Here is a 22,237-nt window from a genome sequence, read left to right on the forward strand (position 1 = left end):
TTACCTCTACCACTACTACCAATAATGATAATGATAATGATAGTTGGTTCCTTTTTTTAATCTGTTAGGAAGCCGAGCCAGTATGTTCACATTTAAAAGTAGTTCAGTTGAAGAAGAGACCCCTGAAAAACCAGAAGATGGCATCACTGACAAGGAAATGGAAGATCTTGCATCCATCTTGGCCGAGAAAATACTTCAGGTAAAACAACTACTACTCCAGTATTTATCAATTCTTTCTGTTTTATTTACATTCATGTTTGTGAAACGTTTAGTTTCTGCTCCAGATGAGATGATATTCATGAACCACGTGTGAGGTTTAGGTATATACCAGTCCCCAAAGTTAATAGTTTTGTTAAGAAAGAACATTCGAAAAGCCTTTTCCAAAGGTAAAATCTTCGCGGCCGCCCTCGTTTCTCGTGTCTCTCTCGCGGCTTCGCCGCTCGACGCTCGGGCGCGCGCGTGCACTCCCCTCACTAAATCTTAAGGAAAAGGGAGACTGCTCGCAGTCTACGATTAACAAGATGCCTCGGACATCGTGATGTCAAAGAACCCTGAGAGTCACCTGTAACGCATGATGTAAATGTAAGTTCTAAGTTCGACAGGTTCAAAATACGCAAAACAACTTTTACTTTTCAAATTCGCATCAATTCATTCTACGGATCGAAGCTTGATACTGAATTCCTTGTTGTTGTTCGCCGCTTTCCTCCTCCTTTTTCCCTTTGTTGTTCCGGAGTGTTTGTCTTCGAAATTGAAGCTGTTGCTGTTGTTGTTATTTTGCTATTTTACTAAAGCAAAGTGCAGGATATTTACCTCAGTTTCAGATTGAGCATAAACTATGCTTGACAGTAAATACAGTTAAACCCCGCTTTACGGACACCCACTTAATGCGGACACCTCACGGACAGTTTGCTTTGTTCCTGGGGAGAGAAAGCTCTTACATTTTCTCTAAATTCAACCCGCTTAGTACGGACACCCGGTTAATAAGGACACTTTCTATGGCCCCCTGAGTGTCGGGATTATACCGGGTTTGACTGTAACTGCGTTCCATAGCTTAAAGATCTTTTTAAAATAACTGTTTTCAAAGTTATGTGGTGCTTATCTTGACTAGTCAGAAAACATGCAAAAGGATCTTTTTACAATGGAGAGAGCGATCGCGTTGAATATCTATCAATCAAGACAGGCCAGATACAGAGGACTGGATATAGTAACAGGTAATCACATGCTTATTTGCTAGACTCATCTTGTGCATAATTGTCCGAAGCTCTTGTGTAATTTAGCTGGATGCCTTTTCTATTGACCTAGCATGATTACACAGGGATCTCACAAACTGTTTGGTGACAGTAAAAAGTATTTAGGGATGGTTACCCGTCAAAATCTTCAATTGTTCTGATAAATATACAAATCTAAATCTCACCGTCGTATAAAACTTGTGCTTACCCTTGGAACTTTTTAACAGTTCGTTTACAGCTTATTATTTGCATCCTTTACAAACCTTTTTTTGCTTGTAACCGTGCCACCCTCCAATTCCAATGCCCTCAGTCATATAAATTCTTTAACCGTTTGTGGTGCGATTGGTGCATTTAGCGGCTCCGGATCCCCCCGGATCCCCCCCCCCCCTGGATCCGCCACTGGGATTTATAAGTTAGGTTAACTAAGGTTCACCTGCTTTAATGATTTCTTTCTTTCCCCGTATGGTATATTTTTTTTACTTTTTCACTGGAAGCCACAATAAGTACTTTCCTCATTGGGGCAGCGCAATTTTTTTTTCATCTTTATTATTGTATTCTGAGATAAAGTTGAAGTTGACCAAGAGTGCTTGTTTTGATCAGACATCGATGCAGAAAAATCAGAAGGCGAGGAAGTAACATCTGCCGCAGTAACTTTGGCACAACTGGGTCCCAATCTACACAAGCTTTGGAGCTACTCCTGTAACCTTACAAAGGGACGCAATGTCAGTTGTCTAGCTTGGAACAAACTTAATCCTGTAAGTTAACAAACTAGTACAAAACATCATCAATTGATCTCCTCTAACGTGTGTGAACATATTGCTTTGTGGCCAGATAACACGCGTGCGCTAACAGAAAACCTTGCATATTTTGGGCACAGGTTGCATTTCTTAGTACTTTTTCGACTCTGGGTCGCAGTTGAACGGATAGTGTTCTGAAAGCGCTCGACAAAACAACTTGTACTCAAAATTTCAGTAATTTCTCAAAAATCGTCGATTCATGGTACTTGACTCAAAAAGGCTGGCTGTCTGGTGTTGATTTCATTTCACCGTGTGTTTTTTAGAGAATTAGTTTGACGTAAGAGAGATTTATAGTCACGTTTACGACTAAGGGCAAACGTGAGTTTATACCACATGGCCAAGTTTCGCTTTACTTTTTCTTTTACCGTTACTGCCATTACTTCTAAAAAAAAAATCGTCGTTTCACGCCAGTTTTGTCCATAAGAATTGTTTTGGAAAGTTTTAATCTGGTTATTTGCAATTTTGAGAAATTTTTAACTTGAATCTGACGTTTACTGTAAGCGTGCCTCTAAATCTCCCTATCATTGCTGCTTTGTGTATACCAGGATATCCTTGCTGTGGGTTATGGAGAGTTTGTGTTCTCTGAACAGAAGGGCGGCTTAGCCTGCTGTTGGTCCATCAAAAATCCGGAGGTAATGTTTTTTTTTACAGTTTGTTAGCAGTACGTCTTCTTGAAGGCATAGTTCTATTTTTTATATGTTGTGGTTCAATTTTATCCTTGGTTTAACTTTTCTTTTCCTTTGTTTTGGGTTAGGGTAATGTATGTTAATGAGTTTGAAACAAAGGGAAATAAAATTTAAACAAAGGATGAAATTGAACTTGTCGCGATCACAATAAAGTTTCTTTCATTTAATAACTTGTTTCCGTCACCAGGACATTTTCGCTAAAACCCGTAGAAAAAAAACGACGGCTGTCGCGTTTTTCCGCCACGCGCGCGCACTACATAGTATTGAGAAAATCTCGTTGTCGTAGTCGTCTTTGTCCCCTTCACGGGTTGTTCGCTTTTTTCTTTCTCTTATTTTTCTTTTTAATTTCTTTCAGTATCCTGAGCGGGTTTTTCACCTCAATAGCGGAGTAACTGCTGTAGATTTTTCAGCTGCCCATGCAAATCTTTTAGCGGTAAGTAAAATGCGTTGCACCTTCTTCATGAGGCATGTACTTCAAATCATCAAAAGCAGTGCATAACTGGAGCCAGGACAACACCTTCTTCCAATTTGCTTCATAAAAATAAGCTGGATTTTTGAAAACGTTTCCGCCAAATGAACCTCTTCCGTTAAGCATTTTTTTCGGCCAAAAACTCCAAAGTAGTCAATGTAGAAGCTAAGAGTGCGACCATGGGTTTTTATCGCCTCCTCCTTTCTCTCTCCTTGCACTTGCTTTTTTTTCCTTTTCTTTTTCTTCGTTAGACTGAGTTTCGGCCTTATGGGACTCAAAAACCTGCTTTTTAGCCAAGTTCCACTCAAATGGCTACAAATTTCGTGAGGTTCGCGTTTTCAAAAATCAGGCCAGAAATTAAAGAACTTATCTAGTGAAAATAGTTTTTTCTCTGGATATTTTGAATAGGAAAATCATAAAAAAATCTTTAAGGGACTGGAACTTAATACTGATCTCGATTTGTTTTACTCTGGAAAGCGCACAAGTCTTAAGGTGTATCTAAACAAGTGTTTCCTTCAGCTAATACAAACATTGCGTTCTCAAACATAACAGCATTTGATAAAGAGGGCAACCAAATTTTTCCCTATAGTGAGCTCATGGAAGTCTGTATGTGTTCGAACGGGTTTTTACTGATTCAGCGGCTTTTGAGATTTTGAAGGTTTTGGCTTGAAATAGGTAAGTCAAGTAAACAACCTGAACGATAACTGGTAACGAAACTCCTTGTCGCAGATTAACGCGTTTCTCAGTCGTTTTATGGCTCTAATGGAGTGAGTAGTTTAAGGATATCCCATGCTCGTACGCAAAAGGAACTGTTTAAATAGCTTTGCCAAACCATAACATTTGTTTTTGGCCAGGTTTTCTTGTACATCGTAGAGTGAGGAGTTTCGTTTCTCCGTCTCTTTAGGTAGGCATGTATGATGGTACAATTGCAATCTACAATGTGCGAAACAGGAATGATGGACCCGCCTTAGACAGTTTGTAAGTATACCCTCAAATTCCATACTGCTTTGCCTATTTACTGTTTACGTCATGACCACTATCGTAGTCATAACAGGAAAAAACTTCAGTGATATTTGTGGACAGAGGGCCGTCAGCAGAGGTGCTAGTTTAGTGGAAAAGAAAATAGGCAGATGGATAAAATCAATCACATAAACACTGTATAAATGGTACAAGATTTTTCCTCCTTTTTAGTTGCAGTGGAAATATTTCTTAAACATGGTAATACAGAGTTAATGTCGTTTACATAGACTTAATAGCCTTTTCTAAGCGTTTAGATAGTGGAGCGCCGGCGAAAAAAAAAAGCGAGGGAAAAAAACGAGGGAAGATTGGGGAGAGCGTTGAAGGAGCAAAAAGCTGTTCCGGTATAGCAGATTGTGTTTTACCCTCTGATTGGTCGATTAAAACTTTAAAACCCTTTTTTGGTGGAATCGGGAAGGAAGGGAGCGGAAGGTTACAACATCATTACAAATAGTACTTGTTTCTTAAAAGTCCTTAGTAATTCAGAAATATTATAAACTAGTATTTTATTTGTGGAAATCAATGTTTCTTTATTCTCCATATTCTGATTGACAACTGGAGGTCGTTCGCCATTCCCCCAGTCCCTTTTTTGGGTGTGTTTCTTGTTCGCTCGATTTTTGGCTCACGCTTTACCATCTGGACACCTGGAAAAGGCTCAGTATAGACTTATCGATGTGTAGGTTAACAGTATCTGTAGTAACTAGTCATTGATAGTGTGTAATCGTTCGTTGTAGTGAAAGCCAAGGTAAACACTCATCACCCGTCTGGCAGGTCCGCTGGGTTGACCGAGAACAGGGTGCTGGAGAAGAAAGAGATGAAATCCTGATTTCCATTTCAGCTGATGGTCGAGTAACCAAATGGTCCATAAGAAAGGGATTTGAGTGTACAGGTGATCCTCTTCACTTCTAAAACTTTTACCTTTCATTGGATAGCTTCGTTGAAGGAGCTGTGCCACGAAATTTAGCAAACTCAAACAGTAGGGACCGCCATCAAACTGAGTGAAACATAAATTGAACTGCTCAAAACATGACTAGAAGGTATAAATAACACAACAAATATAAAAAGGGGAACAGGTGGACAAATTGCGGGAAGATTGAAACGGATTGCAATTTTTGTGTTTTGAAAACTTGTTTGCCTAACAGATTTTGAAAGTTCATTTGTTTTTTGTAACGTTATTATATAATGCTTGGGAGACTTATTTTCTTGACACGAATCTGTGATTTTGTCATTCACAAGTAATTTCTGAATTAGAATGTGCAACTACAGTTGAACTTCTCTACAACGGCCACCGTGGGGACAAAAAAAAGTGGCCGTTGTAGAGAGGTGGACGTTGTACAGAGGTTTTAAACAGAGTCAATTTATGGATTTTGTGTCCGCCGGGACGAAAAAATGTGGCCGTTGTAGAGAGGTGGCGGTTAGCGGAAGTTCGACTGTAGCATTATTAACAAAATGTACCAGCCAGCCGTAACACAGCCCCTTTTTTAAAACTTAAAAATTTTGTTCTATTCATGACGTTTAGACCTGATGAAGTTAAAGCGGATAAATGTCGCCAAACAGTCGAAGGAGGGAGGAAAAAAAAGTGATGCTCTTATATCCAGATTTGCTGCCGGCTTCTGTTTTGATGTTCATCCTAACGATTCTAACATGTAAGTCATTGCCTGCACGTGACAAGCTTCCATGTAGTGTTTGCTATGGGCTAATCGTAGCTTTTTAGTCAACCTGTCTCTCTTAGGACTGGAAAAATCTCAACTGAAAAGAGCGCGCCAAAACTTTCTGGTATTCCTGAGTATAATCACTGTGAAATTAACGTGTGGTCGAGCTCTCATTGGTTAATTAAAGGTCACGTGAAACTGTTTCTCGCCAACAGTCTCCGAGCGGGAAATATCGCAAAATCAATGACGTCACCGTGCAATGTTGACCGCTTGTTGAGATTTACATCCTTAAATGTGTAAGCGTAGACGTTTTTCTTCGTGAGCTATGTAACAAATCGCTTACTGATTAGTCCTTCCGAAACTAAATATATCAAGATACGCTTTCAAAGAAAAGATAATACACGATTGAATGTTCAAATTGTTTAATTAAAGTTATATAGAATTGCTAGCATATTGATGTTGTCTCGTATTCTGATGATTTCAGCTTGTCCAGTCTTTTCTTATCGTTTCTTCCAGTGGTATTATGCTAACACCGTTAAATTGTATTTTGCTACTGTATTGATTCGAACCTGGGTATCTCAATGAACCTCTTTTCTCTGCGTGTTTCAGGTACCTAGCTGGAACAGAGGAAGGTCATATTCACAAGTGTTCGTGCTCCTACAATGAGCAGTATCTTGAAAGCTATTATGGTCATACTGTAAGTTAAAACATGTTTAGCAATTCTCGGAGACCCGCCGGCGGTTAATTGGGATCGGATGTTTAGGGGTGAAATGATTTATTGCTCCAAGGTTTCCAAAACCTAATCATGGGAGAACTCCCAAGCCAATTCTTTGTTTCTGAAAGGCTGAAAATATTTTTCTGGCCAATCATTACCAAGGAATTCAAACGCTTCGAGAAATTGTTGGTAAATTGCTAACTGGTTTTCACATTCTCTCTGTTAACTTTCCCTGTACTCATTTTTCCCTAAGTACTGTTCGGTCCCGATTGGCCGCCCTGGGACTTCGCGGACGATTTTAATCGTGTTTGTTGTTTGTTCTAGCTAATGTTGTTTTTTGTTGGCAGGGTCCCGTATATCGTCTGCAGTGGTCTCCGTTCCTGTCGGACGCTTTTCTTAGCTGCAGTGCTGATTGGAGCATTCGGCTATGGCATCAGGATAAATCTCAACCAGTTTTAACCTTTCTGTCATCCACGGTACGTAGTAACTACTGCCGTTTTGTTAGCTTGCCTCACTTGGTAACTTGCTAAACCTTGTTTATTACATTTAATTTTCAGAAATCAGTGAATGACATCTGTTGGTCACCCTCTTCAGCAACACTTTTTGCTTGTGTCAACGACAAGGCTGTAGAAGTCTGGGATCTGAGCCTTAACACGTAAGACAGCCGCTTTCGCCATCCTTTTCTTTTGAGTCTGGCGTGCCATTGAATGTTTTGATTTCACTGTGTTGTTTACGATTTATCAGATTGGATCCTATAATATCTCATGTGCCAGTACAGGAACTCAAGTTGTCTTGTGTTCGATTTACTACCAACTCAGAGGTAATGCTTCTTTTACGACTCTTTTTTTTATGACTATCTGATCGCATCTCTTAACATCATGCCCGATAATTTCTTTATCTATGAGCTGTAGCGCTGCTTTAGAGCCTTACGCAGAATCTCTACTTTCATTTCTCTCCATATGTTCCCTTCGCGAGAAAAGTCGAAAGGAAAGTACCTGATCTTTACTCAACCCTTAAAGGCACCCGAAACGTTTAACTGAAACATCTAGGTGTGCAAAAGCGATGCGAAACGAGTTTTGGCGTGCCAATTATCAACTTTTTACAAGTTTATAAAATGGTTTAGTAACACCCTCCTCGATCTGCTTAATTCTTCATATCCTACGAAAGCCGAATTCATTAATTGTAAAGTTATCTGAGCCGGGTCAGCTAGTGTGCCGTTTGTTTTTGTTTAACAGATTCAGACTATTTTAGTGGGTGACTCGGAAGGCCAGGTGACTGTCTATCAACTGAGAGGTCTTGCTTCTCCAACAGACAACCAGGTAAAGCCCAAACATTGAAACTTTGTTGAAGTATAATACGTTTTTCATTTTTTAATTAAGTTGCTCAACAAATCGTCTTACTTTTCTTTCGTTTCCGCTACAAGCGTCTTCCTCGCCCCAGAAAGAATTTAAGTTGTTATAGATTTTTACCGGCAAAGAGTTGTTATAAAGCGCGGCACACATTTTACATGTCCAGGATTCCGGTAGTACGGGCTTGAACTGTTTTCTCCATAAAAAATATTTGTTGTAAGCACTATCGTTTTTGTCCAAGAATAGCATGTAATTAGCAAGTGACTCTACCGACGAGAAATCCATGGCGTTAATGAAAGAGCCGGGGATAGCGACTTGCTGGTCGTATGAAGGACTCCCTAGCACTACTGGAATAATACCGTGATCTAGTGGCGTGTACCAGTATTTTTCAGTTATGTAATCAACGCAGTATGAGTTTTCGAACGCTAGAAAAAATTTGTAACGCAGCAATATTTCGCGGCATCCTCGAGTCGCTTTTGGACAGATGTTGGTTTGATTAAAACGCTTTGAACACATTCCAAACACATCTACCTTGATGTACCTCATCAGTTTTCTAACCAAGTCTTCTCTAATCCCTTTACAATGACCTACAATCCAAACAGCCAATCTGCTTTTGTCTTTGGCGTAATTCGTAGTGTCTGACTGTTTTTCGACAATCTCGTCGGGTCCCAGTTGTGTGTAGGTACGGTACGGAACAAAAAAATCCGAATCCCTCCGATACGACATCGTCCAGTTGAAGAAGCCGTTGTATAACGAAGGATCATAGTAAGTAAATTTTGGACTTTCGTGCATGAAGTAAACCCATCTCTGATTGAAGGGTTTGACGCTCAGAATCTGCTTCATGTGTGCTGTGCTTGGTAAATCTCGGCCGTGAAATATAACTGCATCACTGTGTATCAGATGGCTCTTGTTATAGGTTATTTTACATGCTTGCACACGACAAGGAACTCTATTCCAGTGTGTGAAGTTGTAATTGTTGGTTAAACCTGGCCATGGCAAGCGACCAAATAATGGCGTGTAGAATAAAATCAGCTTTAAGTCCCGTCCGTGATTCTTTTCTCCACTTAACATAAACTCGTCCATGGTCATTCCATGTACTTCAGCAGTTTTACCCCCTAAAACTGTGGATTGACGCAGTAGCCAATACTGCAGAATAGTAAGGACGCTACCTATAAAAACTATCAAGACAACAGTTTTCGTTTTGTGATCTAGAGCCATAATCATTTTTGAAATGTTTCTTTCCACCCTGTCTTGATTTTAATCATGCGGGATTTTTTAAACGCAAGTTTGGTTACCTGGAAACTGCTCTTTGTTAAACTGTATCGCCGGCAATCATGTTCGTATATTAGCAACAATCCTATTGTCAGAGTCACTTTTCACCAAACATTTGTTTGTCTTCCCTTTTGTTTTCTTCTGTTACCGTATGTTTGGTTTTTTTTCTCAGAAGTTCCGAATATCTTCTTCCCTTTTATTTGTCGGAAGTATTCGTATTTGGTAATGTTACAGGCAATTTCTGCGTAAAGTACCCACCATTCAGTGTCAACTGTCTGCAAATTAAGTTATGTTGTGTTAACTTATTGTATTAACTGCCCAGCGAGCAGATCGCGTACGCTTCCTCTATAGGAGTTATCTGAGGATAGAGTTCATGTGTTTTTCTGATACAAAATTTGAAAACTGGTTACAGTAAACACCCGCATATAAGAACACACGATTTCGGAGGTCAGGCTTATTGAGTTCTTATCAATCGGGTGCTTAATGACAAATCAGCCTTAAAATGTTCTTAAAATGTTTTTAAATTTTTATTTAGTAATACTATCCAAAACATATTGCTAGAGGTATATTTAGCATATTTTAGGAAAATAAAATAAATAATTATTCTGTAATTTGATCATATTAAGGTGGCTCGATACAGTTTTTCAGGACCAATACCTCCCAAGTTTGAGCATAAACTACGTCGCCATAAACAAAGTTTTGGAAAAATTGCCACCACAGTTGTATTAGATGAAGATGGAAATTTGTTATGGTCAGGGTTGCAACGTCATCGGAGTTGTCATAGCAACGAAATGACGCCAATAGCTATTTTACTTGCAGCATTATATCTCGGCACTAGGAACTGTTCTTCGAAAATCATTCGCGAGAGCTTTTTCCTCCAATAGCAGCCTCGACGTTCGTGAAGTTTAAGCGAAATCTGTAAGAGCGTTATCGAGACATTTTGGGGTAAAGAGTTTGTGGTTAGAAATACAGAAAAAAATAGACAATCTTGGTGTTCGGCTGTTATCTGTAGAGAACGAAGCGCTTTTGACATGCAATTTCACCTCAGGGTAGTTTCAATCTTTTTAAAAACAAGTGTGAAAGATCAAGGAGATAGCTTCAGCCGTTTGCTAGAAAGAAGGATTTGATTAGTATGTTTCGAGGCGCTCTGTTAGCGGTTTTTTGAACATTTTGGTCTACTTTAACAAATTAGCGAATAATTTTTTAAACCGCTTGATAGATTTTTTTTAAAATTTAAGATTCTTGAGATTAACCTTCCTTTTATATGACCTTTTAGTTTCAAGATTATTGATATATTGTAAGGCAGTAAAATAAGGGCTACAATTCGCCAATATTTTGGCAGAAATTTTGTGTTTACAAGTGTGAGCCTCTCATTATTCAGGGTATTGTGTCCAAGTTTCATATTTTCGTGCACAACAATAGCTAACATTTTTGCATATTTCAACTGCATTGTTAGTTACTACTGTTCACGTGAAAATGAAACTTGGAGACAATGCCTTGAATAATTAGAGGCTCTCACTTGTAATGACGAAACTTCCGATAAAAAAGTAACAAATTGTAGCCCTTATTTCACTGCCTTACAACATATCAATAATCTTGAAACTAAAAGGTCATATAAAAGGAAAGTTAATCTCAAGAATCTTAAATTTTAAAAAAAATCCATCGAGCGGTTTAAAAATTATTCGCTAATTTGTTAAAGTAGACCAAGATGTTTACAAAACCGCTAACAAGAGCGCTTCGATACATACTAATCAAACCCTTCTTTCTAGCAATCGGCTGGAGCTATCTCCCATGATCTTTCACACACGCTTTTAAAAAGATTGAAACTACCCTGAGGTGAAATTGCATGTCGAAAGCGCCTCATTTTCTACAGATAACGGCCAAACAACAATATTGTCCGTTTTTTACTGTGTTTCTAACAATAAAAACTTTATCCCAAAATATCTCGATAACGCTCTTACAGATTTCGCTTAAACTTCACGAACATCGAGGCTGCTATTGGAGGAAAAAGCTCCCGTGAATGTTTTTCGAAGAACAGTTCCTAGTGCCGAGATATACTGCTGCAAGTAAAATAGCTAATAGCGTCATTTCGTTGCTATGACAACTCCGATGCCGTTGCAACCCTGATCATAACAAATTTTCATCTTTATCTAATACAACTGTGATGGCAATTTTTGCAAAACTTTGTTTATGGCGATGTAGTTTATGCTCAAACTTGGGAGGTATTGACCCTGAAAAACTGTATCGAGCCACCTTAACAAATGAAGTTATCTGACAGCAAACATAAACTTACATGTTTTGTAATTATGACACTTTTTCCATTTTATAAGAACATGTTACAATTTTCAGGCTGATCTTGTTCTTATAAAAATGAGGCTTTATTGGCCAAATTTCAGCCTGGTGTTCTTAATCCATTGTTCTTATATTCGGGTGTTTACTGTATCGCATCTTCGTGAAATAACCCGGAAATTTACGCACGCAGTTTAAGTTGTGTGAAATGTTTTCATTGTATTTTTAGAGGGAGAGCAAACAGAGGGAGCAAACGGCGAGCAAACTCGATTTCAGCTCTGAAAAAGGACTGTTCACAGCCCCCTATTTTCCCTTAAGATCGTCTGGTAGCCGTTACGGACGGCCATCTTGGTTTCAAAGGGTGAGCCAGAGAAACCAAGATGGCGGTCCCGTAAGGGTGAGTGTTCGATCTTACGGGAAAATAGCAGACTCTGAACAGACTATTTTAGCTCTTAACCAAGACAGTATTATCTCATTATCATCTTTAATCACAACGTGGTTGTTGTTCACTCTCTAGTTGTTTTTTCATAATAATTTATAATTGTTTTCGCAAGAACTATTTCAACAAAAGCAATTTTTGTCTTTTTTTGCAGGCGCAGGTTTTGACGAAGTTAATAAGGTCTGTTGATAACTCGGCAGGATCACCGGGTAAAAAGAAAGCTGATCAGGAATAAGCAGGATAGAGCGGTCACGTACTCACATGAACTCCATCCACGGAGATAAACTGGCCATTTAAAACAAGAAGTCGAACTATTGTATACAAGATGGCTTATTTTATTATTTGAAGAGGTATTTTCAGACGAAGTCAAAGTTACTTCTTTTTCCTACTGAATGTTAAAATGAAATGTAGGGAAACAAGCTTGTATAAAAGTCGTTTGGTTTATATTTATTGTGTACAAAAAAGCAAATAAAATTATAGGTTCGATAAAACAGTGCGACAAATTATGTACATTGATGTTATTTTCAAGGTATTAAAGTCACTTTTAAATAAAACGTGCGTGTAAACCCATGCTTTGATTTTAGACGGTCTGTCCTGAACTACGGTTTCTCTACCACTATACTAACCGATTTCTAGGTCCGTGCTGGAAGTTAAATCGTTAATCAACGGTGAAAAAACTCGGTCCGTAACTTAACGAACGGACAAAAAAAACGAGGTTAGTAAGACATTTTAAAGCAGACACATGTCTGAGGTTAATCAGGAGCGCGGGAAAAGAAAACTTTCAAATATAATGGACCGTACAGTAGAACACAGCCCGCAAAATTTAACCAATCACAGCGCGTACTAATTTGAGACAACAATTATTGAATGAGGCCGAGAACGACATGAAGAATTATGCACATCGAGAAAGGTGTTCAGCTGTGGCGGATAGCAGCCTCCACAATCTGCACAATTCCTCACATCACACGAAAGCCACATTCCATGATTTTTTTAGAGTCTTACCAACATGAACTCCTCGTGGACTTTCCTCAACACATCGGCCTGTTTCTCGGCATAGTTTCCGAATGTGAACGTTTTTTTTTTTCAAAATTGTGGGTATGGAGAAATTGCTAGTTTTTCAGAGTACACTATTGTTGTTTGGAGAACCTGAATAATAAAGCTTCCGAGACCTCTTTCTGACACAAAGCTGTGATTTTGTCCATAACGATGAAGGCCGCGTAATTTGCAGTAATAAAATGATCTAGACAGCCGTGGCAGAGCCCCTTGAAAGCCAATAAGAAACGGCAGAATATTTTGAATGAATAATGAAAGAAATTATTTCATTATTTATTGCAATACATTTCGTGTTTTAAGGTTTATGGGTTGAGGTAAGGGTTCACGACTCCATTGTCTTTGCAATTCTCAGAAGAGACTTGAGCACAAAGAAAACCAACCATAGAAATATGACCAGAAAGCCTTGAAGTCATGTTAGAATTTTAATATATCGAACATGGAACCGAACCTGGGCTATTTCATCTCTGAATTAGACTGCTGGGTATGGCTTTCAAATGGTAACGAGTTTAAAACAAGGAAACTAAAATTGGCATCCAGGATAACATTGAACCAAAGCATGTTGTTAAGCTCCCAATATGTTTGCACGTAAGTTGGAAATTCTGCGAAACTCTAGCACATGCAATGATAAAAAAGGGCCTAAACTTGACTAACATTCCTAAAATTTCTTTGTTAGTTGAAGACTGGATTTGTCATTAAACCACGTCGCAACTTCTGTTCTTCTTTTCATGTCTTCTTAGTCAGGCATAACAAAATGAAGGTTGTTTGCTCTTCGCAGTTGCAGCTGGCCGTTTCCGTGTTCATTGTTAGGTTGAAAATAAATCTTGGTGTACTGCGTCAGAAATTGTTCTTAGAGAAGCGTTTCCGATTGTGCGGTGCCCACTTTTATCGCTGCTCACGTTTTCAACGATGCTGCGTTTCAACCGTTTTCTTGTTTTGAGCGCGCAGGGCTTTTTAACCTATGGAGTGCTACTGAGCGTGCCACCCACATCTGAACGTTAATTTCAAGAACTCGCATCAATGACGCCACTTATAAAAGCAAGCACTAGTTCAACGAAAAGGACGTTTAACTGCTTCCGCTGTTATAACGTGTACTGCACTGGACATGTTCTTCCGAGATGAAAGCGTTTCCTCTAGTGGTAGCCTATTGAATATAGATTTTTTAGCTCTTATGCCGGTATGCACTCGTTCAGCTTCTGTCCCCGATTTGTCTTGGGTTGTAGAAGATCAGTTGATTGTTGTTGGAGTTGAGGATTCAGCCCTTGACTTTGATGTTTATGATCTTGATGTCTTCATATGGTTTATCGTTCTTAGGGTTTGTTTTGACTTTGCTGATGGCCATCACCACGTCCATTCCCTTGACAACACGTCCGAATACGGTGTGCTTGTTGTCCAGCCAAGGCTGAAATAAAAAGAAGTCGATCATACATCAAACAGCTAAACAGACAACCTCCAACGGTGCAATCATAGATGTAGCATCATCTAAAATGATGTAAAATTACCTAAATGATCTAAATTCGGGATACAACACATTGGACTGTTCCCAGCCCCTCTATTTTCTCAACTTAAAGGGGCTACACGTCACGCTATTTCCTATCTTTTCATAAAGCTAAAACTATTTTGCCATCATTGAATTCCGCAAATAATGATCCAGTTTTATTACGCAAGACTATATTTAGGCATTGAAACTGTTGTCTATCGTCTGTTGCAACGGATGGCAAGGATGGACATGGATTTAGACTTGAAAAAGTTGGACCAACGTTTTGAACCCTTTGTGCTATGCCTGCAAAATATACACCACCCTCCCAAAGAAAAAAAAACTATGGTTAGTGCTTCCTGATAACATTTGTAAGATGTCTACTTCATAACTCTACAGGATCATTATGTGTATGGGAAAAAACGCGGAATAATGACTTCAGAACATAATTAACCTAAAATAGCAATATCTTGGTGACACAGCCCCTTTAAACTGAAAAAAAAAAAACGCTGAACGGAGAACAATTGAAAGGAGCGCCAAGCGCTAGGCCCAGGTAGAGGTATTTCGCGCGTTCATCAAATAATGAAAAAGGAAGAATTAAGTTGAGGACCGCGAACATTTTAACGCTGTCGACATAACAATCCAAAATCTCGGAAGGGACCTTCGTACAAGGTGTTGTATATACTAGTCTCCTACGCAGCAGTTTCTTGTGTCGTCTCGCGACGCTCCTCGACACAAATAACGGCTCCAAAGGAGACTAATAACAGACACGAAAGTCAAACAAGTGTCCTACGACAACGAATTTCCCGCCAACCTGAGAATTTGTTGTGTTTTCTAAAAATATTCTGTTGTACTGACAACGCCATTTTTAAACGCGCGGTTTTTCATTCTGAAGATAAAAGTTTCTTCTACGTGTAAAAAGCGACCACGTAAATGTTAAGTTATTAAAAAATATAAGCGAAACAGAGACCATATTAAAAACGTATTACAACGCTGACTTCATGAAGCGAGTTTCCCGCGCTCTTGAAATCTCTACTGGTGACCACGACCTTGTGGTTACTTGTCCAAATACTCTACCACTGAGAAACAGGAGGCTTATGGAAACTAAGGCCAATAAACTAGGTTGGTAAGACAAATATCATGCACACTGCCGGTTAGGACTGCTACTTTGATTTTCCTTACCGTTGGTACCACAGTAATGAAAAACTGCGAGCCGTTTGTGTTGGGTCCTGCATTGGCCATGCTGACTGTGTACGCTCGATCATGTCTTAAATTCCGGTGAAATTCGTCCTCGAATTCTCCACCCCAGATGGACTCTCCACCAGTACCATCCCCTAAAAGACATAACAATCCTCCTCAGAACAGTTGTATTTTGGTAACCACTTCTTCTTGGCTTGCAAACACGTGAAAAGGCGGCCATGTTGGTGGACAATACAAAAGAATTTTTTTCCCAAGAATTTAAATAAAAATGGAGTTTACTTCCCAGTTCCCAGGTTCCCAGGTTCTTGACCACCAACACGGTCGCCGTGACGTCACCTCCAAACCAGTAATGCAATGGAGCCTGCAGGAAGTACTTTGCTTATTTAAGATAAAAAGGCACTGTTTGGAAACCGCTTAAGTTTACCCGCGAAAACAGAATGAGAAAAAAGGTTTGTAGACGAGTTACCGTTAGCCTGCGAAAACATCCGTTTCTCCTCGCTCTTCGCCGATGGGAACGTTTCGCGCTGTCCGGAATCCGGTCAGAAGCGCTGATTGGTCGACGGAGTGGTTGCATTGTTTTAGCTATTGTTTACGAATGACAGGCAAAAGACAAAAGGCCACAAAGGTCAAATGTAAACGCGAAGAATCTCTAACAAAACAGTCAACATTTGTGGAATATAGTCTTCTCTTGAAGAAGCATTTGAGTTTTGCTGGAGCTCGTCAGCAGATGAAGACAACACTTTACCAAAATCGACCAGAAGACACGTAAAATTGGACAAATTTGTAATTGGAACCCCATGACTACTGGATTTATTATGTAAACATTGGTTTGCATCATCAGTATGGAATTTCTGCCGCTGAGTCACAGACTTTCCTCCTCGCGAAACGTCCCCGGCGGCGAAGAGCGAGGAGAAACGGATGTTTTCGTAGGCTAAGTTACCGTGTGAAACTTGGGTAATATTTGTCTCTCACGCAGTCATACTTTGTCTTGCATGCAGCGCGGCCAACAAGGAAAGGCTGCCTGAAAGACGGAAACAGGTCGATTCGTACCCACTTTTTTGTCCATTCGTACCCTTATTCCATTCACTTCGTATACACACAAATAAGAGTGAATACGACTCAATAATAGAAAGACGGGTCTCGTGATGCTTTCTGAAAGTATATCTTACTAAAAGAATCGCTAAGTGTTTTTTGGAAGTTCCTACACACGTATGTTATTCATTATTTCTTTTAATTAATAATATTGACCTTCTGGGTCTCCAGTCTGGATCATAAACTCATGAATAACGCGATGAAATATATGTGTATTGTAGTAGCCATTCTCACAGTGTGTTGAGAAGTTCTCCACCGTCTTAGGACACCTACCAAAAAAGAACGAAATTACTAACTGTTACAAGTATTTACACCGGAACAAGATATGACGAAGAGGACTGAGAAATGGTTCGCTAGGTAGGGGTCATGTACCGTGCATATCATTATAACTGAAGCGAAGAATATTCAAGCAAATATTTTGCCACGATTCACCTCGATTTCAGAGAATAACTGCTAAAAAGGACGGGATCCTAAACCAATCAGAGAGCGCGAATCACTATGATCAGTGGAGTAATTATACTAAAATTCGTTACAAAATTAAGACGTGAGGTAAAACACACTTACTCTTTTGGGAACAGTTTTATTGTAATATCACCCATTGTTGTGTGGATTGTAACTCCATCAGGAAGTTTCTTTGTTCCCTCGGACCCCTTAAAGGAAAAAACAATCCATCACACCTTATTAAGCCTTTTTGCACAGACATCACAAACGACTAGTCATACCTACTAAAACCAGAACGCTCTTAATATAAAAGCTACAAGTATCGCTTGCGTGGAGATAAGATGAGAAATGAGGAGGAGATTAATTCTACATTGTTCTTCGCTAAAAATCTTTTACGTCCTACTTTATCGACGGTCGAGTATTCTCCAGGATATCTACTTTTTTATCGTATTCGACGATTTGTTTCTGAATTGATTGCCAAGCGTGTATAAATACACGAAACTCAAAGGTGTCGATTCAAAAAAATTACGTCATTGCCAGAAAGCAAAAACGTAATGAGCATGGCGCGTCATTTCAAGACTCATTTGCATAAAATGAAAGTTTACAACACCCGGCCAGAAAAAAAACATTCTCACCTTCATCATACCCCCCCGCCCCCCTCGGCCGCTTTTGGCGCGCACACAAGACAGAAAAAGAGAAACACTTGAGTCTGGCTGCTTAAGCAATCTCGACTAACGACTAAAAATGGAAAAGTAGACATCCTTCCTGTGACACTTTGACCTCTGATGTCCCATCCCTATTTACTACAGGCAAAGTAGTGCATCTTCTTGCTTGTATGCGCTGCAAGGTTTTTACGCTCATCTTGCGCAACCTCGCTTAGATGAATTATTGAGTTATTGAAGTTAATATAGAAGACGCTAGCATTTTTGCAGGTAAACAGAAAGCCAACAGACTGATGACCGTAGAATGGACTGTCATAACTTAGCATCATCTGCAGGTTTACCTGAGTGCAACGGTTATTCTTAAAACGTACCTGAGTAGCTGCAAGCATCTCCTCTCTCGAAGGCTTCTCGTTGAACACATCACGATCGCTATCACCACTGAAATGATAAAATGATCACTGTTCACATGATTGCAAGATCAGTATCTTAGGGATTATCAAAGCGGTTAAAAAGTGCAAGACCCTGTCTGCTACTTTATGCATTTTGTGTAACGGAGTCCGACATAGACACACTTCAATCGACCTGGCTCGCCCTCCATATGACACCTTTCTAAAAACTTATGCTTTCCACACGAATATTCGTCCCATAGCTCACCTGAGATCAGGCATTCTGGTAGAAAATATGTAAAACCTATTTTTCTTGGATGCTGTGCAGAATAACATTGGGTCAGGAATACCACTTTGAAGCGATGGATTCTCTGATGCTTCCATTTCCTGAAAAATAAAATCCATATATGACACATTGCAAAATGCCATACTACAATAATAGTAGCGTTAGCTAACCCATTTCCGCTCATTTCAGTCAGACTATCCTGCACTGTTATTTATGTGTGACAGGCTAGTCAGCCCAGTCATGGCAGTCATTCTAGACTTCTTCACCTAGTTAGATTAGTTCATCCAGTTAGACCAATAAGTTCAGTCATGTCACTAAAGCTAGTCAGAGCAGTTATGACAGCTGGGCTTGTCAATCAACTCATCTTAGTACCGTCGTGTCACTCAGGCTAGTCAGTCCAGTTACTGCAGTCAGGTTAGTCAAGCAAGCCATCCGAGGCACACTAGTTAGTCCAGTCGTGTCAGTCAAGCCAGTTAGTCCATTCATGCCATTCACGCTAGTCAGTCTGTGTCAAGTCAGGAGAGTTAGACCAGTTCGACAAGTAGCTAGTCCAGTCACATCAGTCAGAATGACCAAATCACGTTGGGAGGTTCGTCATGTCAGCAATATCAGTCAAGTTGCTCAATTCTGTCAGGCTACTCAGCCACTCAGGTTAGTTGGTTCAGCCTTATCAAGTGAGTTCTTTTGGTGGAAGAACAAATACACTGTATCATATCAGGCAATTCTATCCAGTGCATTTCGTTTGCCACTAGGTCAGGTAGATTAATTAGGGCTGAATTTGGTGTTCCTCAAGCCGATTCTAGGGTGATAACAAAGAACATGTTTGATAATATATTGTACTGTTCATTGGTTGCAACCTTGTCCAATTCGCAATGGGAAATAATGGACAGTTACATTGCAACAACCTTTAATATAGTACACTGCAGTTGCAATCAAGACAGTAGAAAGCCTTGAGCATATCAGGTATAGTGTGCAAGTTTGTGGTGAACACTAATGAAACCAACCCAATTTGGCTAACAATAAAAATGTACAATTTAGTACAAACAACCAAAAATTCTGTAAGCAAAAAACCTAATACACTGCGAAACAGTAGTCGAAAATAAACATATCACTACTCTACCCTTGTTTTCTTAATGCGGAATATTGGTAATGTGTAGTTAAAAAAATATAAAAAATATCTGTCGTTATTCATTTTCCTACAACTCAAGAACCTGAAAAAAATAAAGCTTCTCTTCATGACTGGACAAACATATTAAAAGACACTATCAGATGACCATTTTATTGATGGGTGTCATTACCATTGTGACAGCAGCTTTAGCCTTCTTAGCTTTGCCTTGATACAGTGCTAACCGAACAAATCGCACATTTTCCATCTGCAAGGAAACACATGTATGTCAACTAAGCAAACTTGTCATGAGAATGAATCTGGATACTGTGAAGCTTTTGCTTAACTCTTGAAATAATTCCAGTGATAATTTCTGATGGATTTAAGTCCTTATTTGTGCACCATCCTCATGGGTGAGGGGTGCATGAAATGTGGCTGTGAAATTTTTTTGAGGTCAATGGTAATAAAACTGGTCTCATGCTGCGGGAAGTTTGCTCAAGGGCTAATGAAATTAACAAATTGACAACAACTTTCCATGGTCTGTACTCCTATCCGCCATAGTAGTCATGTAAAAATGAAGTGGAGCCACGAGCCGCAGGCGAGTAGTTTCACTGCAAAGTTTTGAACATTTTGACGTCATTTTTACGGTCGTTAAGATTACATGCCGTGGAAAATTCTTGTCGATTTGCCTTCAACAATAACATTGACAGGATTTGACACTCATTCCTTAAGGAGTTCCTAGAAAAACCGCGCAGCCTTGTACACCAAAGCTCTCGACCAATATGCGCGAGAAGAATCGCCCAGCTATTGAAAAATACATATTCTTAAGTGATTGTTACTTGTAGCTTAACTCAATTAACTTTACTTAGATTTTTTGGAGTCTCCTAACGATACATTCTCCCAACCAAGACTGACTGAATAAATTTTAACATAGTCTCAGCACATTTACCTTGCCAACTGTTCTTACACATCTGTTGGTGTGCAGATTAATGACTGGAAGACAAGACAATACCTCATCAATAGTCCGTACAAACAACTTATGAGCCCAAAACTCTTATGCACTATAAAGGATGTGAAGCACAAGTAAAAAAGGATGCCGTGGCCAATTGCTCGTGATTTCAATACTCCATAATAAGATAAGTGGAGGTAATAGCTTTTGTTACATGAATTTCTTCATCAACTACAGCATACTGTTTAACTCTATTCGGCAACAGAGTTTTGGTGGACACATATGGCCATAACAATGCAACCAGCCAGAGAAAAACAAAAAGAAAAACAATTAAAATACTGCAAAGCTCACAGTCACACACCTGGGACACACCTTTAAAAAAATGACTCACAAGACAAATAAGCCCTATCATACTAAATACTTTTTATAGACGATGCTATTCTTACTTAATCCTTATATGAGACTTACCTTTAATACCCAGCATCGTAGCATACAACAGAAAATAACCACTCTCATCGAACACTTGACAAGGAGAAAATGAAAACAATTTCAGTGAATGAAATCACTAACAACGTTAGTGTGCAGTTTGAAAACACCACAGGTACTAACACAGCTTTGAACAAATTTACACTCAATACGCATGTACATGGCATCAGCACTACACAACATCAAGTGTCGAGGGTGACTCTTGAAAAATACCACTTTAACATGATATCATCATCATTAGTAAGCCATGAACTACTATTGGCTTTCTGGACTTGTGGTTAGTAACAGCCTTGATTGAACAAGCTATCAAACACAATTTTCAGTTATGGGTACTGTTCACCACTTTAATGTTTAAAACCAATTTTCAAAAGCAGAAGCGGCCATGGACAGCGACAGCCAAAACTAAATTTTCTAAGTTTGTGGTGAGGTGGCTACTGTCAAGTAAGCTTCACACACATAGAACAGCTTTGAGGGCCACAAAGCCATCAGCACTCTTCTGTTGCTATCACATGAAACCCTTAAATCTAGGTGACAGCAGTGATGGTAACGCTATTACTACTGCTGCTACTGCAACAGTAACCACTGCAACTGCTTCTGCTTCTTAAGCTACTGCTGCTGTTGTTACTGCTACTACCGCTATCGCAACAACTGCTACTGCTAATGCTACTTCTATTACTACTCTTCATTGACTTTCAAGCTCATTACCTACGTTGGAAAACTTCAAGGAGTTGGTCTTTTCTAAGTCCCTCTCTGTTGCCATTCTCCGGCCAAACTCCATATCAGGAAGCTGTTGTTTTTGCTGAAAGAGATTAAAGTAATGGCTAGAATAAGTACCATGTTTGTGAAGTGCTGCAAGCCTCATTATAACATCAGATGCAGGGGCAGAGCAATAATGTTGGGATGACACACCATAATGAGGAATACTGATTCCCGAGCAAATAAAAAAGCCCAGATTTTTTACACAGTCTAGGTACAGTTTATCCTCTCTATGATCACATCACCTTAGAAACAGAGGGAAGAAACCACACTATAGGAGTGGCCATTATGTGAAGAGAAGAACATTACATACTTTTAATACTTAAGATAGCGCAATAATGTGTGACAATCAATCAAAAGATGTTAAAGAAAGGAAATCAAATGCTTAGAACAAAAATGGGAACATAACAGGGCGGATAAAGTACAATGAGTA

The 22,237-nt window shown here is 39.4% G+C and overlaps 4 protein-coding genes across 5 annotated transcripts in view; 2 read left to right on the plus strand and 2 right to left on the minus strand.

Annotated features, from left to right (window-relative positions):
- LOC140921346 (dynein axonemal intermediate chain 4-like) overlaps nt 1-12,439 on the plus strand; it is a 24,649-nt gene extending 12,210 nt beyond the window's left edge. The window contains exons 11-24 of the mRNA XM_073371342.1: nt 69-199; nt 1,109-1,211; nt 1,830-1,984; nt 2,572-2,658; nt 3,068-3,145; nt 4,086-4,159; nt 4,933-5,087; nt 5,718-5,844; nt 6,460-6,547; nt 6,913-7,041; nt 7,123-7,220; nt 7,310-7,385; nt 7,801-7,884; nt 12,069-12,439. Coding sequence (XP_073227443.1) covers nt 69-199; nt 1,109-1,211; nt 1,830-1,984; nt 2,572-2,658; nt 3,068-3,145; nt 4,086-4,159; nt 4,933-5,087; nt 5,718-5,844; nt 6,460-6,547; nt 6,913-7,041; nt 7,123-7,220; nt 7,310-7,385; nt 7,801-7,884; nt 12,069-12,149 — 1,466 coding nt within the window. The 3' untranslated portion in view covers nt 12,150-12,439. The remainder of the gene's footprint in view (nt 1-68; nt 200-1,108; nt 1,212-1,829; nt 1,985-2,571; nt 2,659-3,067; nt 3,146-4,085; nt 4,160-4,932; nt 5,088-5,717; nt 5,845-6,459; nt 6,548-6,912; nt 7,042-7,122; nt 7,221-7,309; nt 7,386-7,800; nt 7,885-12,068) is intronic.
- The window catches only part of LOC140921348 (uncharacterized), a 92,042-nt gene that overhangs the window by 33,710 nt on the left and 36,095 nt on the right, over nt 1-22,237 (plus strand). The gene's annotated exons all lie outside the window — the stretch shown is intronic.
- LOC140921350 (alpha-(1,3)-fucosyltransferase 7-like) lies at nt 7,812-9,055 on the minus strand. Its single transcript, XM_073371351.1, has one exon. The coding sequence runs from the start codon at nt 9,001-9,003 to the stop codon at nt 7,936-7,938; it is 1,068 nt and encodes a 355-aa protein (XP_073227452.1). The 5' UTR covers nt 9,004-9,055; the 3' UTR covers nt 7,812-7,935.
- LOC140921349 (peptidylprolyl isomerase domain and WD repeat-containing protein 1-like) overlaps nt 12,468-22,237 on the minus strand; it is a 48,876-nt gene continuing 39,106 nt past the window's right edge. For both annotated transcript variants that reach the window (XM_073371349.1, XM_073371350.1), the window contains 10 exons: nt 21,754-21,847; nt 21,031-21,084; nt 20,563-20,606; nt 19,807-19,881; nt 18,491-18,609; nt 18,208-18,274; nt 17,298-17,383; nt 16,890-17,002; nt 15,624-15,775; nt 12,468-14,366 (listed from right to left, as the gene is read on the minus strand). In XM_073371349.1, the coding sequence (XP_073227450.1) occupies nt 14,220-14,366; nt 15,624-15,775; nt 16,890-17,002; nt 17,298-17,383; nt 18,208-18,274; nt 18,491-18,609; nt 19,807-19,881; nt 20,563-20,606; nt 21,031-21,084; nt 21,754-21,847 (951 nt within the window). In that variant the 3' untranslated portion in view covers nt 12,468-14,219. The remainder of the gene's footprint in view (nt 14,367-15,623; nt 15,776-16,889; nt 17,003-17,297; nt 17,384-18,207; nt 18,275-18,490; nt 18,610-19,806; nt 19,882-20,562; nt 20,607-21,030; nt 21,085-21,753; nt 21,848-22,237) is intronic.

This window comes from Porites lutea, chromosome 12, assembly GCF_958299795.1.
Source record: "Porites lutea chromosome 12, jaPorLute2.1, whole genome shotgun sequence".
In the NCBI taxonomy this organism is placed as follows: domain Eukaryota; kingdom Metazoa; phylum Cnidaria; class Anthozoa; order Scleractinia; family Poritidae; genus Porites; species Porites lutea.

Coding starts and splice junctions, on each gene's coding strand:
- LOC140921350 (XM_073371351.1), bottom strand. CDS start 9,003: ATGACCATGGACGAGTTTATGTTAAGTGGAGAAAAGAATCACGGACGG.